The sequence below is a fragment of the Lactuca serriola genome, chromosome 9 (genome assembly GCF_051521515.1).
Source record: "Lactuca serriola cultivar US96UC23 chromosome 9, Lser_US96UC23_V15, whole genome shotgun sequence".
Lineage (NCBI taxonomy): Eukaryota > Viridiplantae > Streptophyta > Magnoliopsida > Asterales > Asteraceae > Lactuca > Lactuca serriola.
Genome location: NC_136416.1, coordinates 193,176,341 through 193,193,362, shown reverse-complemented (window position 1 = coordinate 193,193,362; position 17,022 = coordinate 193,176,341). Strand labels below are relative to the sequence as shown.

The following is a 17,022-nucleotide window of genomic DNA, read 5'->3' as shown; positions in this document are numbered from 1 at the left end:
TAGATGAATTGGTCTTTTCTATTGTACTAACGTTTAAAATTACAGGAGTTTGGAATTATAAATATTAAATACATACACAAAACAAAACATGACTATACCTTTTTTCAACAGTTTTTACATACACAGTTTAATGACACCCACAAAGGGGATTTATCCTCATTCCTCCATGAAAAAAAAAACTCCTGCAGGACACCAACACATAGCTCAAAATGTGTTACAAAAAAGGCATTGAATATACTTTGTTAATATCAAAAAGAGTAAATTACACTTTTGGTCCCTAAATATAACTGACTTTCTTTTCCAATTTTGGTCCCAAAAAGTTTTTTCTTATAAATTTGGTCCTTATTTGAAGTTCTTATAACATTTTTGGTCCATGTTCAATAGAAACCTTTCGGGGCCAAAATCGAAAAATCAGCCATGCTCAAGGACCAAAGAGGTAACTTTCCCAAAAATAGTCATTTTACTTTTTACTTGGAACAGACACCAAAAACGTTATAAAAACATGAAATAAGGACCAAACTGAAATAAAAAAAAAAGGCATACTCAAGGACCAAAGTTGTAAAGCTCTGTATTGAAAAAGAAAAAGAAAGTTGGCGTACCTTCATTTTGAGGGAGGCAAAGTGCAAATATCAAGAAGTGAAAGCAAAAATTCTATCTGCAATTTTGGTTCGGCAGATTGGACATTCGGAACAGGCAAGTGAACAAGATTTACACACTGCAAAAGCCAAAAAGGGCAAAAATGTAAGTATTTAACAAGTATTGAAATAGCAACCAAGCTTGAAGTTTAAAGAAACTTACAACTAAAATGTCTGCAAGGAAGAAGCATTGTTGTTGTTGGTGACTCAAAGCATACTTTACATACATGAGAATTTGCATCTCCCCCATTTCCATTGTTGTAACTCACCTCTTTCTCCTTCTCCTTCATCTCTTGCATTCGAGCCTATATACATGTGCACATTTTACTTAATTATCACTCATGAAATAGCAACGAATGTGAGTAAATGCCAATTTTACCTCTGTTTAAAAAAAAAGATGTTGAATAACAAATGATTGTTTCCAGATTAAGTCCATTAAGCCAAACAAAAACTTGCACTAAAGTCTTGTGTTTCGTTTTTGGACATGAGCAAATGACCATTTTACCCTTTTTTAGTTTAAAAGAGATGTAAGTACCTTCAAGCGAGCAACAAGGGGTTCTTCTTTCGCCACATCATGCGCTTTTTCTGAACCATCCAAAACTTGTCTCTCTTTAACAACTATATTATCACGACCACCACCATTTTCTATTTTCGGGAAATTTACAGTTTCGCCCCTCTCAGTTCCATTACTATTCGATTCATTAACTGTTACGCCTTTCGCCTCTTTCTTCAACTGAGCAACAAGAACCCACATATTAGCCAAATCATTCTCCAAAGCCGCTTCTTTCTTCTTCATTTCCTCAGCTTTTTTCCTATATTCCTCTTCTATAACTTCCTTCTCAGACAAAGCAGCCTCAAGTCTCGCTTCCCTTTGCTTCCTTGCTTGTAACTCCATTTTTAAATCTTCAGGGTCAAGATTCCATGAGTCAAAATCATCTTTGACTCGGCTGGAAGATCTCCCTTTCCGACCATTTTTAGCATCATACTTTCTAGATTTTGAATTTCCCAACTCGCAAGCAGACATTAACTCCTTTTCAAGTTTTGCATTTTCTAGGGACAGTTTGGTAATTTCACCGGCTAGATTCTTGAGTTCAACCGCAGCAGCTGAAGCTAATTCCTTAGCATATGAAGCTTCTTCTGAAAGTTTCTGATTCTGTACACATAATCCGCTGTTCTCCTCTAGAATGTGAATTTGTTCTAGCTTTAATTTTTCATTTTCTACCTCCTGATTAAATTTATAAGAAGGATTTATTTAATTAATTATTTGCCAGAATTTAATTTTGCTAAATAACAATATAAGTTATATAACATACCTGAATCTTGATTTGTGTTCTTAGCTCATCGATGTAATCTTTGGATCTTGGATATTCTGAAGATGTAAGGAGCTGTTGTTCAAGCAACATGATTCTTTCTTGCAGTTCTTTAACTTCAGTACACTGCAATAGAATAAAGAAAATTAATAAACATGTGTTATCTTAAATATAAAATAAAAAATGTATTCGAGGAACACTATAAAAAAAATAGACATGATTCAAAAGCTACATGTCTTTGTTTTATAAATTATAAATACAGATACCCTGTTTTGCAATTCTTCCTGGAGGATGCGGTTGTCTGCTGACATGATCTGCAATTATAGACGATGTTACGACTTTTGAGGAGAATTATCAGCAATTAATGTCATGAGTTGGGTTAAAATGTCGATACTGACCTCTAGCTCAAAACCCTTTTCATCACACTGTGTCATTAACTTCATCATTGTCTGTTTTGGAGAAACAAAAAAAGGAAATGTTGGTGAATTAGATAACGTATAGATTGTGGAAAGACAATAAATAAGTAAGAAAAAATAAAGAGAGAAAAAGTGCACCTGTTGCATATCAGTCAATGATGTATTAGAAATTGAAGCTTCATTGCTTTCAACAATCTGTCTTTCCAAAGCCCTCATTTGCCTTCTTTTTTCTTCTATTTCACGCTCCAGGTCCTCTATCTGATTATCACCATATGTTTATAAGTAATCTAAAGGATTTGAATATAATATATACGGAGGAAAGAGGGGTAACAAAGCTTTACTTGGGTTTTTGAGCTCTCAGGATCATTTGCAGATTGTTCTACTAAACGTTTCATGGTACTTGAACTGAATGCAATCTCTCCTGCAAGCATTTTCACTCTTTCAACTAGAAGGTCCATTTCATCTATTGAAAGTCCACCCTGTGGTCAAAGACAAAGTCAAAGTCAAACAAAACATATTAAAACACTAAGGTTTCTTTCTACTTTATATATTTATATAAAAGTAGAACTATCATGTATGTGTTGAAATGTGATATTAAGAGATGAGAGCTCCATGAAACATACTGTTAGCAGCTTTATACCACTAGCAGAACGAGTAATGACTTCACCCGGTTGAGTTGACTCGGTGATAGAATCACCAGAAATTAAGTCACTGTTCAAGAGCAGAGAACCATTCTGAAACAAATAGCATCAACAAAAAGGTTAAATCATTAATTCTTAAACTCCATTGTGAGATTAAATTGAGAATGTTTAAACTAACATCATCATCATTAACAGAAAGACTCTGTTGACCAGATGCATCGGTCAACCCAGGAATTGTGTGTTTTGAGGAAACAAGTATTAGCTTTGTGAGCCTCTGAATTCGGCTCATGAGAGCAGCTTTGGCTTCTTCCTCTTCTTCTAATCGTGATTGCATTTTCACTTGTCCTTCTTCCAACTATAATACAAATTTTAAAACATAAAAAGAGTGAACTAATTTATACACTAAAAGAATTTGTACTAATAGCAAATAAAAAAAATAAAAAAAATGAAATAGAACCTTCTGTTTTAATGTCATTATCTCTTCTGGATTGACACCTCCTACAAGCATCCCTCTACGAAACTGATCAAGCTCTAGCTTAAGAGCTGATATCTCTCTTTGGTACTTCTTAATCAAAGATTTTTCATCAATAATCTGTAATAAGATGAATAGTTTAAGATTAATACTTGTGTTTTTAGTAAACTGAAAAACAGATAAAAACGCTGATGTCATCATGTCATAACAATTAACAAACCTTATTGCGAGAGGCATAGATTTCAATACGTTTTGCCCTGCTTGCAAATTTTAATGTATTGTGAGTCTCCTCCATGCTACTAGATGCTGGAGTTATAGTACAAATAAGCTGGAAAGAGAAAAAAAAAATTGGATTATGGGTCAAAGATACAAATTCTTTGTAATGAATATATATAACTTAAAAAGTCAAGTTTATTAATGCTTACTGAAACATGGCCATGGCCACTCAATGAAGACTGTAGAATGCGAGTAAGTTTTGAATCTCTGTAAGGAACATGAGATGCCTTTCCCTCACTAAGTTTTCCAATTACCTGTGATTTCCACAGTTCAAATACATTATCCAATTTTATAAATTTAATAGATTTTATATTGAAGAAATCCAAATTCTCTTACAGTGCCAAGGGTTAGAAGACTTTTGTTTATGTAAGATCCTTCTTTCCTTCTCAGTCCTGTTGTTTCAGTTTTTGAGCTCTCTGATCCCGCTAGATCAATTAAATTCTAGAAAAAAATAGAAAAATGATTTTGAATAAAAGATGGAATAAAAATTAAGTGATATAATAATAGGGAGACTTTAAAACAAGGTGTGGACATACAAGTTGAGAAAATATGACTCCATCATATTCATCACCATGAGCACTACTTTCAATCATCTGCAAGTTCAAATATATGATAGAGATAGTTGATACAGTTAACAATGAAACACGTAAGTTTATTTTTTTAGCAGTTGACCTACTTAGCTGTTGAGTAATAAAGTCATAAATTGTTAGTTTAGTTTTGTAATTTTGTTATTATATAACTTCAGCTGTTTTATTTGTTACATGTTTAACGTTGATTTATCTGTTAACTTGATTGTAAGCTTTCAGCTGTTGATTTAGTTAAGTTTATGACAGTGTTAGTTCAGCAAATAATTTATCCGTCAGTTTTAAATTTTAGCAGATAATTTAGTTATTAAATTTATGTCGTAACTCATAATGTTACTGTAAATTGATTATTTCAGCTGTCAATTTCTCTAGTTGTCAAGTTTATGTTACTGTTAAAAGGGTTAGTTCACTTTTGTAACTGTGTTTTTTACACTTACATTATTTCATTATTCCCATATCTAGTTAACTAGTTTCTTTTAGTTGTTCACTTAATAATTTGCAGTTTGTAGCATTGGAAATACTCGTTTATTATCTTTGAACTAATTATGTCATGTTCTTTCAATATCATTTATTTGTTTATTTTCTTTTTTTGATTTTTCTTGCTTTCTGACCTTGAAAAGTAAACAAAGTCAACAGCATAAACTCAGAAACTGAATATGTTTACAAGATATATTTATATCATAACAAATGTAAGCTCATAAAGAGATGAAAAAGTACAGATATAAACTCCATGTGAATCACATACCAGGGTAAATATTGTGTGACTACGGCTGCTAAGAAGATTAAAATTATTTGAACCAATGTGCCTGTGCTCTGCATACAATAAATAAAAAAGAGTTAGATTGTATTCATATCTATGTAAATCATTCCCAATCATATAAGTTGATCTAATATGCACACACAGAAAATTATCTATAGTAGATTTAACCTTAGGATCTCTAGAATATATATATATATATATATATATATATATATATATATATATATATATATATACACACACACACACACACACAGATAGATTCAGCATTACCTTCACCAGCAGCAATGAAAGAAAGGGCATGTCCAGGAGACAAAACCACCTCTTCCTTTATACCCTCAACATATGTACCCTTTCCATGGATAGAAAACATAATAAGAACACACAAATATATAAAAAGTTATCACCACATAACATGATGATATAATGCCAATAACATGATGATTATGCAACATGTAATAATGGTAAGTTAATGGAGAAACCTGTGAATCTTCTCGAACACGCAGATTTTGTCCTGTTGGATCAAGTAGATCATTGATCACCTGACATGAGAAAGCATAAGCACTTAAGCAGAGCATGGTGAATCAAAGAATGTTGCTTATAAAGTTCATTTATGATCCTCAATAAAAAATAAAGCAACTACATATATTATTGGCCATGAGAAAAGAAACCTCATTATATATCTCAATGTAGGAGACACGCAATAAGAACTCCCTTCCTGGCGTCTGAAAAGTAAATGCAAGGTGTTCATTATTCATAAACAAGAATCATGACATAAATAATAAAGCAAACATACCAAAACTGTGTGTGTGTGTGTATTTTTATGCATATATGTAATGTATGTTTATTATGTATTTATGTATATGTATGTGTGTATATTTTCATACATATATCATGTATGTAACGTAAGCAAGTACACACATACATATAAGAGGGAGTTCTAGAAGAACACTTACATCCTGTATAATGCTGAAAACGTCCTTTATTGCCAAAGGTATTATTCCTGGAGAATTATGATCACCCTGTGAAAAGAAATAAGAAGAATAAAGAGTTCTGGAGAACATAAAGCATCTACAGAGTGTGAAGGGAAATACAAACAACCATTAGGTAACAACTTTGCTTTCCGTTTTTGTGAACTTGTGCTACATTTCAGTTCTATAAAATATAAACAGTTTTTTTTTGAAAAGAGATAAAATATAAACAGTTACACCCATTAGCATACTTTCTAGCTGCTACAAGCTCTTAAACCTAGAGAGATTACAGAATGCCAACTTTAAAATCTAGCATTTAATTCACTTATCCTACTACAATGAATTTGTCACTTAAAATAATCCTGCAAAATTTACTATACTTAATAGATACAACTTATGGTTGTATTCTTACTCCAGGTATCATCACTGACAATTTATTATTTGCTGCCCTGATATCTTGATATAGAAATGCTGGAAGTATATAGCTTACTTTGGATAGTACCCGAATTCATCAAAATGGACAAATTCAGCAGAGCTGCTTAATGGCTAGCCAGTAGCCACTGTGAAGCTAAAGTCCAATTTAAATTGGATGTATTGCTAATTGCTATAGACCACAAGCTCCTGTCATATCCTTTTTATGATACATATCAGCTATTACTCATTTACTCCATAACCAATATTAATTAAACTCCTCAAACAATGGGTTACACATACTATAATCTTACTTAACTGCCATCTTAAATGCAATATGAGCTTGTAATACCACTCAAGATCATTACAGTTCATTAATATCACAGGAAAAAAAACTGTGCTTACATGCATAGTATGTGTCTTCCCACTGCTTGTTACACCATATGCAAATACAGTTCCTGCATTTGCAGTCATACATTAGCCTCAACTAGTGTTTTGCTCAATCCCTTTTTTTAATTTGTACGATGAATAAACTCAGGCAATTAGCATAATAGTGTTTTTTAAACTGAATCTAGGTTTACCACACCATTTATGCCGTCCATAGCAGCCTTTATAACAGGTCCAGCAGCTACTTCATACACTTCATGAGTCTCCGCAAAAGATCCAAACACTCTATCTGTTATACAGAACATACAAGGAAAGTAACCCTAATCTGAGATGAACTTCCATTTTAACTTCAACCAGTGTTGTAACCATTTTAGGTTGGTTTATTTAATAATCGAGAAGGCCAAAGTTTGTACCAAACGCATATGAAGTGGCCGGATTGTACTCATTGCGCACAAGTTTATCTCCGTCGGCGTACCACGCAATCTCATCTCCTCTCTGATACTCTCTTTCACTACAGACACAACAAACTTATCACATTGTCTTGAAACTGTAGCAAATCCAAACCAAACACTTCGGATATACCTAAAACCAATTCAAATTCAAGATCTCGAAATTACCTCAAAGGCCTAAACCGAATCGTGACGGAAATGCTGTCACCTCCTGCCGGTCTGGAGAATTCATCGATCGGCTCATCTATCAACTCATCGGCAGACGGATAATCTACAGGCGAAGGCGCGTCGTAAGCACCTCGAGAGTACATCGATTCAGATGTAGTCCGACCAAGAGTATCAGATCTTGAACCGTAACCGTTCCCTGAGCCGCCTCCGTAGAAAGTTGTAGCGGAGGATGATGAACGATGTACTGTCTGCTTGAAAGATGAAGACGATGAAGATGATGAAAACGGACTTGAAGGCTTCTGGTTGGGAAATGGTGAACTGCTTCGTCCTCTTGAAGAGGAAGCTGCCATTGACCGATTTAACTCACAGATTCAACAACCGGACAAAATCAACCAATAATAACTCAATTAAAAACATTGAATATGTCAGAGTTCCCCCATGTTCCTTGGTTAGTAGAACCTAAAACCAACATTGGTTCAGTCGGTGAGTGATTCGAAGCTCCTCTAGAGAGAGAAAATCACAGTATTGTATATATATCTGATCGAGAAGCTCCTCTAGAGAGAGAAAGTCAGGGTGTATGTCTATATACTTTCATATACGTACAGAGAGAGAAACTGTGTGGTAGGAAATGGTGTGTGTGTGTGTGTGTTTCTTCTGGTTTACGACAAAACGCGAGCAGAGAGAGAGAGAGAGAGAGAGAGAAAGAGAGAGAGTGGGAGGGAGGTAATCGAACAATGGAAGGATATTTTTTAAGTTTATTTAACCTTTTTAGATATTTAATTCATTAATTTAAAATTTTATATTTAATTTTGCATATATGCAATAGTTTTTATTTTACAATCAATATACCTATTATTTAACTTATATTATACTTAATCTATTAAAAAATGTAGTTATATAATTTATGACATTTGTGTAAAATGATAGAGTAAAAAAAACGTTACATATTTGATAGAATAAAATTTTTATATATAAATAAATATATAATCCGTCTATCACACTTGTATGATTAAAAATCAATTAGAATGTGAAATATTTTGGTTTTATGATAAAAACATATTTATATAAAATATAATTTTGTTACTTAAAAAACATTTACTCCGATATTCAAACAAATATGTTTACTTTTTTTAAATAAAACTTTTTACAAAATAACTTTATGGAGTAATAAAATATAATTTTATCAAGAAAAATAAGACAAATTTCGTAATGTATAAAATTACAAAAGTAAACGTTGAGTGATTAACGATTTGATTTAAATTTTGAAAGAATGTGAATTTGAATTTTTAAAATATTATAGTTTACTCTCATAAAGTTATATATTAATTTATTGTAAAGGGGAGATAAAATGGGAATAAAAGAAGGTGATAGGTAGTGGGTGACATGGAGGGGAGGGGGGCCGTGGGCGCGTGGGGGCTGTAAAATTTGAAAACTTGGGTTTTGGCTGAAAACGACGGCGCCTTGAGTTTAATTTTAAAAAACAAGCGTCAAATGAGCGGGAATGACAGTGACAAATATATAAACCTAATCGCCGGCCAGGAGCTCAATGAAATTTACTATTGTTTCCTCATCCTTTATATTTAAGTTTTCCAATTAGAACTTTCTCGAAAGAATTCGAAATTTTCAATTTTCCACTTTCCAATAAGAAATTGTTAAATAAATATTTTACCCTTATAAAGATATAAAATTATATAAAAATAAGTAAATTATAATTTTGATGGATGTGGTTTATATCAATCTTTATTTTTTGTCTTGTTTTTTTATTTTTTATACGATTTATCCGGGTGGTTTTAAGAAATTACATCTATGGTGCTTTAGCTAGTTATGGTGACTACCCTTTAGTGCCTCACCACATATGATGCTTGGCCAGTAGTAGAAAAAGGCTAATAAAATATTTCTAACGAATAAGATGCAAGAAAGGAAACTTTATTAATAGAACCATGGCATGAATAAGTTAAGAATCGACAATATCTTTCTGTGCATATAAAGAACGCCAAAAACGAAGTTGAAACGATAAAGTTATGATTGTTTGAAGTTTAAGTGAAATTGTGTGAAAACTCGTTCTCACAGGGTGAGAAGTAATTCTCACAACATGAGAGTCCTTACGAGATGAGAAGGTTTCTACACCTCGTTTAGACGTACAATATCTAGCTATGGGAGATGAATAAGGGTATCATTTCATGTTTTAGTGACTTGGCAACCCTCTTATTTCTAAACATATGTTAAGATCCTAAAGCTTTATTAACACTTAGGTTATACGGAATGGAAGACAACACCATTACCAAGAATGTGTGCTTACTATCTCTATTGCATCCCTTTATTTTCTCTATTTCCATCTCTATCTCACTAGTAACTTGACCATGAGTTCATTAACACCATTTCCTATACCTAATGAGATAGAGATAAGGTTTTTCTCTTGCCATTGTGAAAGATCGTAGCAGTCTTCGTGGAAGCTCACAACTTCAGTGCTTCACAAGGCATGGGTGGTGTTTGTTTGCGTGTAAGTGACATTGCTACATCATCTTACGGAGGTACTCTGTATAGCCTTATATGTTAAACGCTTATAAAATCTCCTTCATCGTCTCTCCTTCAATTTGTTCCTTGGGGTTTGTAGGATTTGGGTATGAGCCATTAAAGGCAAGCCATAATTTTGATGCTAGATTTTTGTGACGTTCCCTATTTCTCATAATCGGATAAAAAAATTTAAAAAAAAAATTTTTAAAAAGAAAGCTTTTTTCTTTACACTATGAAAGACCATAACATCTTTGTTTATGTAAAATCACAATATAATAAAACATTTTGTGGAAACTATTTCGTTTTATCAAAAAATATTTGAATAAAGATGTTGTTTCAAAATACAAAACTCTAAGGATGTCATAATCAATACCTGACATAGTTACAGCGTAAAGACATACGGTCCTAAACTCTAGTGCATGTTTTCTCTTTAATCACTTAGCATCATATTTAAATCTCCAACAATTTTAACACCGCTACTTGTGATGCATGTAAATGGAGTGGATTAGGTCGAGAAACCTGATGAGATACATAATGTTTTCAATCCCACAATGTTATATTATTCTGTAATCAACAACCTACAAAATTATGTCATCCAACAACACATCATAAACATCTATAAAATAATATCCCTAAACTACATACCCCGTTGGTAACAGTGATCTTATGAGATCTAACCTAAGGGATCACTATAAGCGAACGAGTTGGCTATACTACTTCGGAGATTCCTTGACAACAAACATTAGGTAATAAAGACAACCATGGGGAGGATAGAGTGCATCGAATGAATATACAATCTTATTCATTTGGATCGATATAATTCATTAGCACCACAAGGCAGTCAAACCAGTAGTTGTCATCCCACTATGGCAGATGATTGGTCATCCAGGGGTATGACAATTGCCTGATACAGACATAGTAACCACCAGAAGATGGAGTCTTTAACTACCTCTATGAACTGCCTACTCCTACAACTTGCCTTTTTAAAGCAACTGCTTGGCCGGCTTCTCGTCTTCCGTCTTATCCTTCATGGTGGACTATAGTCTTCCATCTTATCCTTCATGGTGGACTATAGATCGACTTTCACGTTCACTCTATAGGAAGGGGACTTAGATTAACCGATTCAAGGGGCGAACTGCTTTCCTTTAAAGGTAGCAAGTGATGGAAATGACAAGCTTGTAACTGATATGAAATCGGAAGACAGTAAGTTGGACGAGGAGCTCATGTACCACAGAGTAGGCATACTCATGTAAGTAATACGTACCACATCAAATCATTAGTGTTATCGAACATAATTCTACTTTCCGTTCTCATCTCACATACACCCTTAATATAATGTTATCCATTATCCAAACTTAATTGAACTAAGCATCCTCTATAGGTCTCAGGGTATAACTAAACACGATTACAATATTCGTAATAAATCTCCAACATAAATTTCATGTTTATGTAATATCTTTATAATGCATGGTATAACTTAACATCCTTTTCAACTTAACTTGAATCAAACATTCCTTATAATTATTATTTCATTTCTACGCAAAACTATAAACCTTATAATCATCTTTCAAAAACGTGTTCATGTTTATACCATACCATCGCAATACAGTACAGGACTATGCTTTTATCCAACTTACCGAGATCTATAAATCATTTATACGTCTCAATTTAAATTATGACCATATTCATACAATATTGTCATAATTTGGTGTATATATCTAACACAAATTATCATGTATTTAATACGCATTGTTTTTTTAAGTAATAATACTTTTCCTTTAGATTATCATGTAATAAACACCATATGTACACTTAACACGTATATAGCCATGTGGTTTAAACAATGCATTTCATTAAATATTCATTTAACACATAATTTCAAATACAAATGTTCCAAAATCAATGTATCATAACATCTCCAAAACATGTCATCGAATGATGAGTACGATCATGCATTTGCTTTCCTCCGATCATCTGAAGTACTTGAAACATAAAACTTAAACCGTAAGCCAAAACTTAGTAAGTTCCCCCAAAGAACCATACACAAACAGAACATATGACAACATGCATAAATGAGCCTTCAGGCTTATTGGACACCCGCATATGGCCTACAACCTATATGGACCACTCTTCGGGCCTTCGTCCTGACTGGACCGCCTCACAGGCCTTCAATTTATCCAAACTGCCCCGGGTGTCTTGGCCTTCAACAAAAAGAAGGATCACATCAACCCAACAAAACATAACATGTCGACATATACAAATAACAATCTATAACCAATAACACAGGTAATCCTACAAATCCACCAATCTAACACATACTAAGTGAACATAGTTAATCATACAGATCTACCAATCTAACACATACTCATCATAACATCAAACTAATATACCAGGATCCATGATCTAGTGGGCCGACATTAGTTCCTTCGACCCACAAGTATAGCGAGGGAAAAACTCACCTCTCGGTCCGAAAAGATAGTTGAAAGGATCACAGCTCTAACTGTCGACTCTACATGCCACTTATATATTTAAACAATGATCGATACTTAACCACAACTCAAAATACCTAAAATACCTCTAGGTCAAACTTGGTCAAAATCCTGGTTAAAAGTCAACTTAGTCAGTCGTTAGGTTGTGGCTAGCCTCTAACCATGTCGTAGGGACTACAAGACAAAATAGATGCAAGGCAGCCATCCGTCACGTCGTGGTGGCCCATTCGCTACACCGCGGGGACTGCTCAGAGCAGCTTAATCCAATAAGATCTTAATCCATAAAACCAACCATTCAATCTTCCCATATGGTATTCTCTCATCTAATGGACAATGATGTGACATCGTCCTCCGGCGAGTCTTCTGGTCTCCTGCTGCGGCGGAGATCTAGACATCACAGTGCAAAGTCGTTAGAGCCGCCCTAGGGACTGTGCCTCGGGAGCGGGATCCGACGGTTAAGTTAGATCAACTAGAAGATCTGAGATGGTCCTCCATAGCTGGAAAGAACCATCTTGGTGTTGGTGGTGTGGTGGATGACAGCGGCGGGTGGCGGCTGAGCCACCGGCCGGAGTATAGTGGCGGCTGAGCCATGGGGAAGCTCCCTCTCCATGGAGGAGATACTATTTATTATATAGGGGACAATTAGGTCAAGGGGAATTAGTCCATGCCTTGGGCCAACCAAATTCAGGCCCAGCTAGCAAGGAGCTGGGTGAGGCCGCCCGGAGGCGCCGGGCGGGACGGGCGGGTGCACACCAAGAAAGACTGGCAAGGGGCGCTAGGCAAGGGAGCACCAGACCGGGGAGCATCGGGTCGGGCCGACAGGAGAGTCCCCAACATGGCTGGCAAGGGAGTACCAGACAAGGCTGACAAGGGAATGCCAGGCAAGGCTGGCAGGAGCGCGCCAGGCCAGGTTGGCGCTCTAGAGTGGTCTAGGCCATGCTAATGGACCATATATCATCAAGTCCCCCCAGTCTGGTGTTATTGGTACGCGGCCAATGACATCGGACTGGAACTAGTCGTATAAACCAACATGAGAGTCCCCAGCGAGGCTGACAAGGGAGTCCCCGACAAGGTTGGCAGGAGCGCGCCAGGCCAGGCTGGCGTGCTAGAGCAGTCTGGGCTATGCTAATGGACCATATATCATCAAGCCCCCCCCCCAGTCTGATGCGATTGGTACGCGGCTAATGACACCGGACTGGACTTAGTCATATAAATTGTGCGTCGTCAAGTCCCCCTAGTCTGATGCGATTGGGTTACTGACAATCGGATCGGACTAGATAAAGCACCAATACATTAAATAATAGAGAGAATGACCGAACATTGCTTATGTAGCTTGAGCTGACTTGATACTCCTTCACTGAGAGGAGTGCGAGCCAATCGATGCGATGCAACGTAGTTGTTGCTGCAATAATGCAGGTCGAGGCCGCTAAAGAGTGTTACGCGACACTGATGTCGCTATAATGTCGGACCGGGGTAACTAATAGGCGTAGCCTCGCCATGCAGTCTCTGAGACTGTTATTCGGCACAGGTGTTGTTGTAATTACGCTCAAATGGAATAACAGAAAAACCATCTACATAATATGCATTAATAACCGTCTTGGAGGTATTTCTTGATTGGGCTACACCTAGCTAGATTCCCCCCAGTCTGATGTGGGTAGCGTAGGTAGCCGCGTCATACTATGTCGTCAAACCAATAAACTGTAAGGTTGCTGACCATAATATAAGTGGCAGAGATTTTGAGAGTTGAGCGATTAGGTTGCTAGCGAGGGTCACGTAGTGAGACTATTATCGATAGCCAGACAACAGAATTCTTGAGGAACAGGCAGTGAGGCTATCGGTAGGAAATATGCAGTAAGACTGTTGCCGAGAGCCAGGCAGCAGGGTTGCTAAGGGGTGAGCAATGAGGCCAGAGGTATGGGTGCATAGCAAGACCATTTTCGAGAGCCAGGAAACAGAAATGTTGTGGGGTACGCGGCGAGGCTACAGGTAAGGTTGCATAGCAAGACCGTTTCCGAGAGGCAGGAAATAGAGATACTGTGGGGTACGCGACGAGGCTACATGTAGTGGGGATGTTGTCGTGATAATCTTCTTGCTGAAAGGTAACTATGTGGAGAACGCTTCATCGATCGTCTGAGTACAACACAACCATGATGACTCTGAGAGAGGAAACATCGAGAATGCAGTGTTAGGCGTAGAATAGGCTTGTGATGCGCGACTTATGTTGCATGGCTTAGGAGAATGTTTTGGGCTTGGCAGTTAGCGATCATGGAGATGTCACGCGGGAGAGCATCGCGTGGAACAGATCAGGATTAGCTGCCAACGATCGTAAATACATCACGCGGGAGAGCATCGCGTGGGATGGATCAGGCTTAGATGCTAATGGTCATGCGGGAGAGCATTATGTGGAATCATATAGGCAAAGGTTGTGAGCCTTGTTGGCGGAGCATGACGATAGAGTCGGGCTGAGAAGCCAGGCGACTCAAGGCGAGGGTACTGAACCTCGTACGCAGAGCTTGTCGCTATAATGGAGTCGGGCTGAGAAGCCAGGCGGTCCAAGGTGAGGGTATTGAACCTCGCATGTGGAGCTTGCCGCTATAATGGAGTCGAGCTGAGAAGTCAGGCGACTCAAGGCAAGGGTGTTGAACCTTACATGCGGGGTGTGCCGCTATAATGGAGTCGAGCTGAGAAGCCAGGCGACTCAAGGCAAGGGTGCTAAACCTTGCATGCAGAGTGTGCCGCTATAATGGAGTCGGGCTGAGAAGCCAAGTGACTCAAGGCGAGGGTACTGAACCTCGTATGCAGAGCTTGCCGCTATAATGGAGTCGGGCTAAGAAGCCAAGTGACTCGAGGCGAGGGTACTGAACCTCGCACGACTGGGCACATCACCCTACAATCTATGTGTCTAGCTCGTGTTACCAGTCTGGGTTAAAGCGGAATGGTACTTGATGCTTTGCTGAATCGCTAGTCGTACTAATAAATCATGCCTCGCTGTCTTGGCTGTTTGCGGAGAGCTATGTGGCGGTGCTACTTAGGGCTTGATAGTGTAGCTATTGTCAAGTGGTGCGTAGCGAGACCGCCGCCGAGAGCTGGTCATCAGGGTTGTTGAGAACTGAGCACTGAGCTGCTAGCGATAGATGAGAAGCACGACCGCTGAAAGCTGGGCAACGAGACTACCGAGGGTTGAACAGCAAGGCTGATCTTCCGACTAGGAATATTAATATCACCTCGGAGATGCACTATCATGCATAACATCAACTCTTCATGTACTTTAACTCCTCCTTATACTTCGGAATCACTTATGCATGGTGTCGTACCAACCTTACTCCCCCCTTTTTTTCTTAGAGGGGGCGAAGAAAAGGGAAATATGGATGTACAACTGCTGAAAGCTGAGATACATAGCTGCTGGAAAGAGCTAGGCGACACAAGTGCTAACAAAAAGCGAATAGCACGACTGCCGAGAGCTAAGCAGCGTAACTGTTGGGAGTCAGAAAAAGTAGTTGTTGATGGCTGGGCTTTGCAGCTGATGAGCTAGGTCGTGTCGCTGTTGAAGGTCGAGTTGTGAGACTACTGAGAGCTGGGCAGTAAGACTAGCGGGGACGGTCAACATGAGTGTGAGAGTTGATTAACGAGACTTCCCGAGATTGGTCAACACGGCTGCTAATAACCGCGCAACGCAATTACTGATGGTTATTTCGAAATGCTTCACGAGTAGTAGTAGTGCACTACTCTTCTCCCTCATCCTTTTTTTTTTTGAAATTCCAAGTACGCTTGAATGCAATTGACTCTTGAATTTTAAGATTAGCCCATGTAAGTGGCCCGATAATAAAAAGAGGCCCAAGACAAGTGTTGGCAGCCCATTTGGAAGTGACTAGCCCAATTCTATATTCTTTACTTTTTTTTGAACAACCTCAAATTATAGAGGAATAAATTTGAGAGGAGCCCAAAATAAATATATATGAGTCTAAATTGTTATCCCATTTAATCGGCCAAGCTGAAAAATAATAGCCCAATATCGAGTTATGGACTTGTTTAGGAAATGATCAGCCCAAAACGAAACTGCTGGAGCCACTTGCAAAATATGGGCCAATGCCCTAATTCCCTTTATGTCGTTTATGTGAAACAAAATGAGAAGATGGAGTCGTTTTACGCTTCTTGAAGAACTCGAAGGTGAAAGGTCATTTGTGGGAGAAGATGAGTCATGAGTGGTCCTTAACGTCGGAGTTTGTGACCTGAGGAGGAGATAGAAAACTCGATCTAGTCGGCGACATTGAGTGTAAGGGAGATCAGGGTGGAGGTGGTTGCTGTCAGAGTTCGCTGCTGCTTTGGCTTCGTTTTCCGACGCTAACTAACAGGGGAAGATGCGACCGGTGACGCTCTAGCTCCGGCGAATGCAGGCGAGGCACTAACAGCTGTTGCAGGTGATCTACGAGTTGTGGAGGAGCAACAGTCGAAAACAAATCGAGAAAACCATTGGCGGCGCCGGAGAATCACATGGCTTCTGGTGGAGGTGCTGTTGATTGGAGGTCACTTGGAGTGTTG

At 37.7% G+C, this 17,022-nt stretch overlaps 1 protein-coding gene across 1 annotated transcript; it reads right to left on the bottom strand.

Moving 5' to 3' along the window:
• On the bottom strand, positions 1–8,190 carry LOC145075275 (kinesin-like protein KIN-7D, mitochondrial). Its single transcript, XM_079021573.1, has 25 exons — positions 7,481–8,190; positions 7,277–7,374; positions 7,063–7,152; positions 6,882–6,934; positions 6,051–6,116; positions 5,766–5,819; positions 5,577–5,636; positions 5,368–5,446; positions 5,080–5,147; positions 4,287–4,343; positions 4,087–4,191; positions 3,900–4,004; positions 3,695–3,802; positions 3,460–3,594; positions 3,181–3,357; positions 2,985–3,095; positions 2,703–2,840; positions 2,500–2,619; positions 2,344–2,394; positions 2,212–2,259; positions 1,949–2,071; positions 1,171–1,860; positions 799–940; positions 600–715; positions 1–182 (listed from the first exon to the last, which is right to left on the bottom strand). The coding sequence occupies exons 1-24, from the start codon at positions 7,828–7,830 to the stop codon at positions 630–632; spliced, it is 3,114 nt and encodes a 1,037-aa protein (XP_078877699.1). The 5' UTR covers positions 7,831–8,190; the 3' UTR covers positions 1–182; positions 600–629.
• Between the last annotated feature and the right edge of the window lie 8,832 nt (positions 8,191–17,022).

Excerpts from the sequence above, each read along its gene's own strand:
- LOC145075275 (XM_079021573.1), bottom strand. The coding sequence starts at position 7,830 with ATGGCAGCTTCCTCTTCAAGAGGACGAAGCAGTTCACCATTTCCCAAC. Across the intron at positions 4,192-4,286 it reads GAGTCATATTTTCTCAACTT|AATTTAATTGATCTAGCGGG; the intron begins GTATGTCCACAC and ends ATTTTTTTCTAG. Across the intron at positions 1,861-1,948 it reads GAACACAAATCAAGATTCAG|GAGGTAGAAAATGAAAAATT; the intron begins GTATGTTATATA and ends AAATTTAATCAG.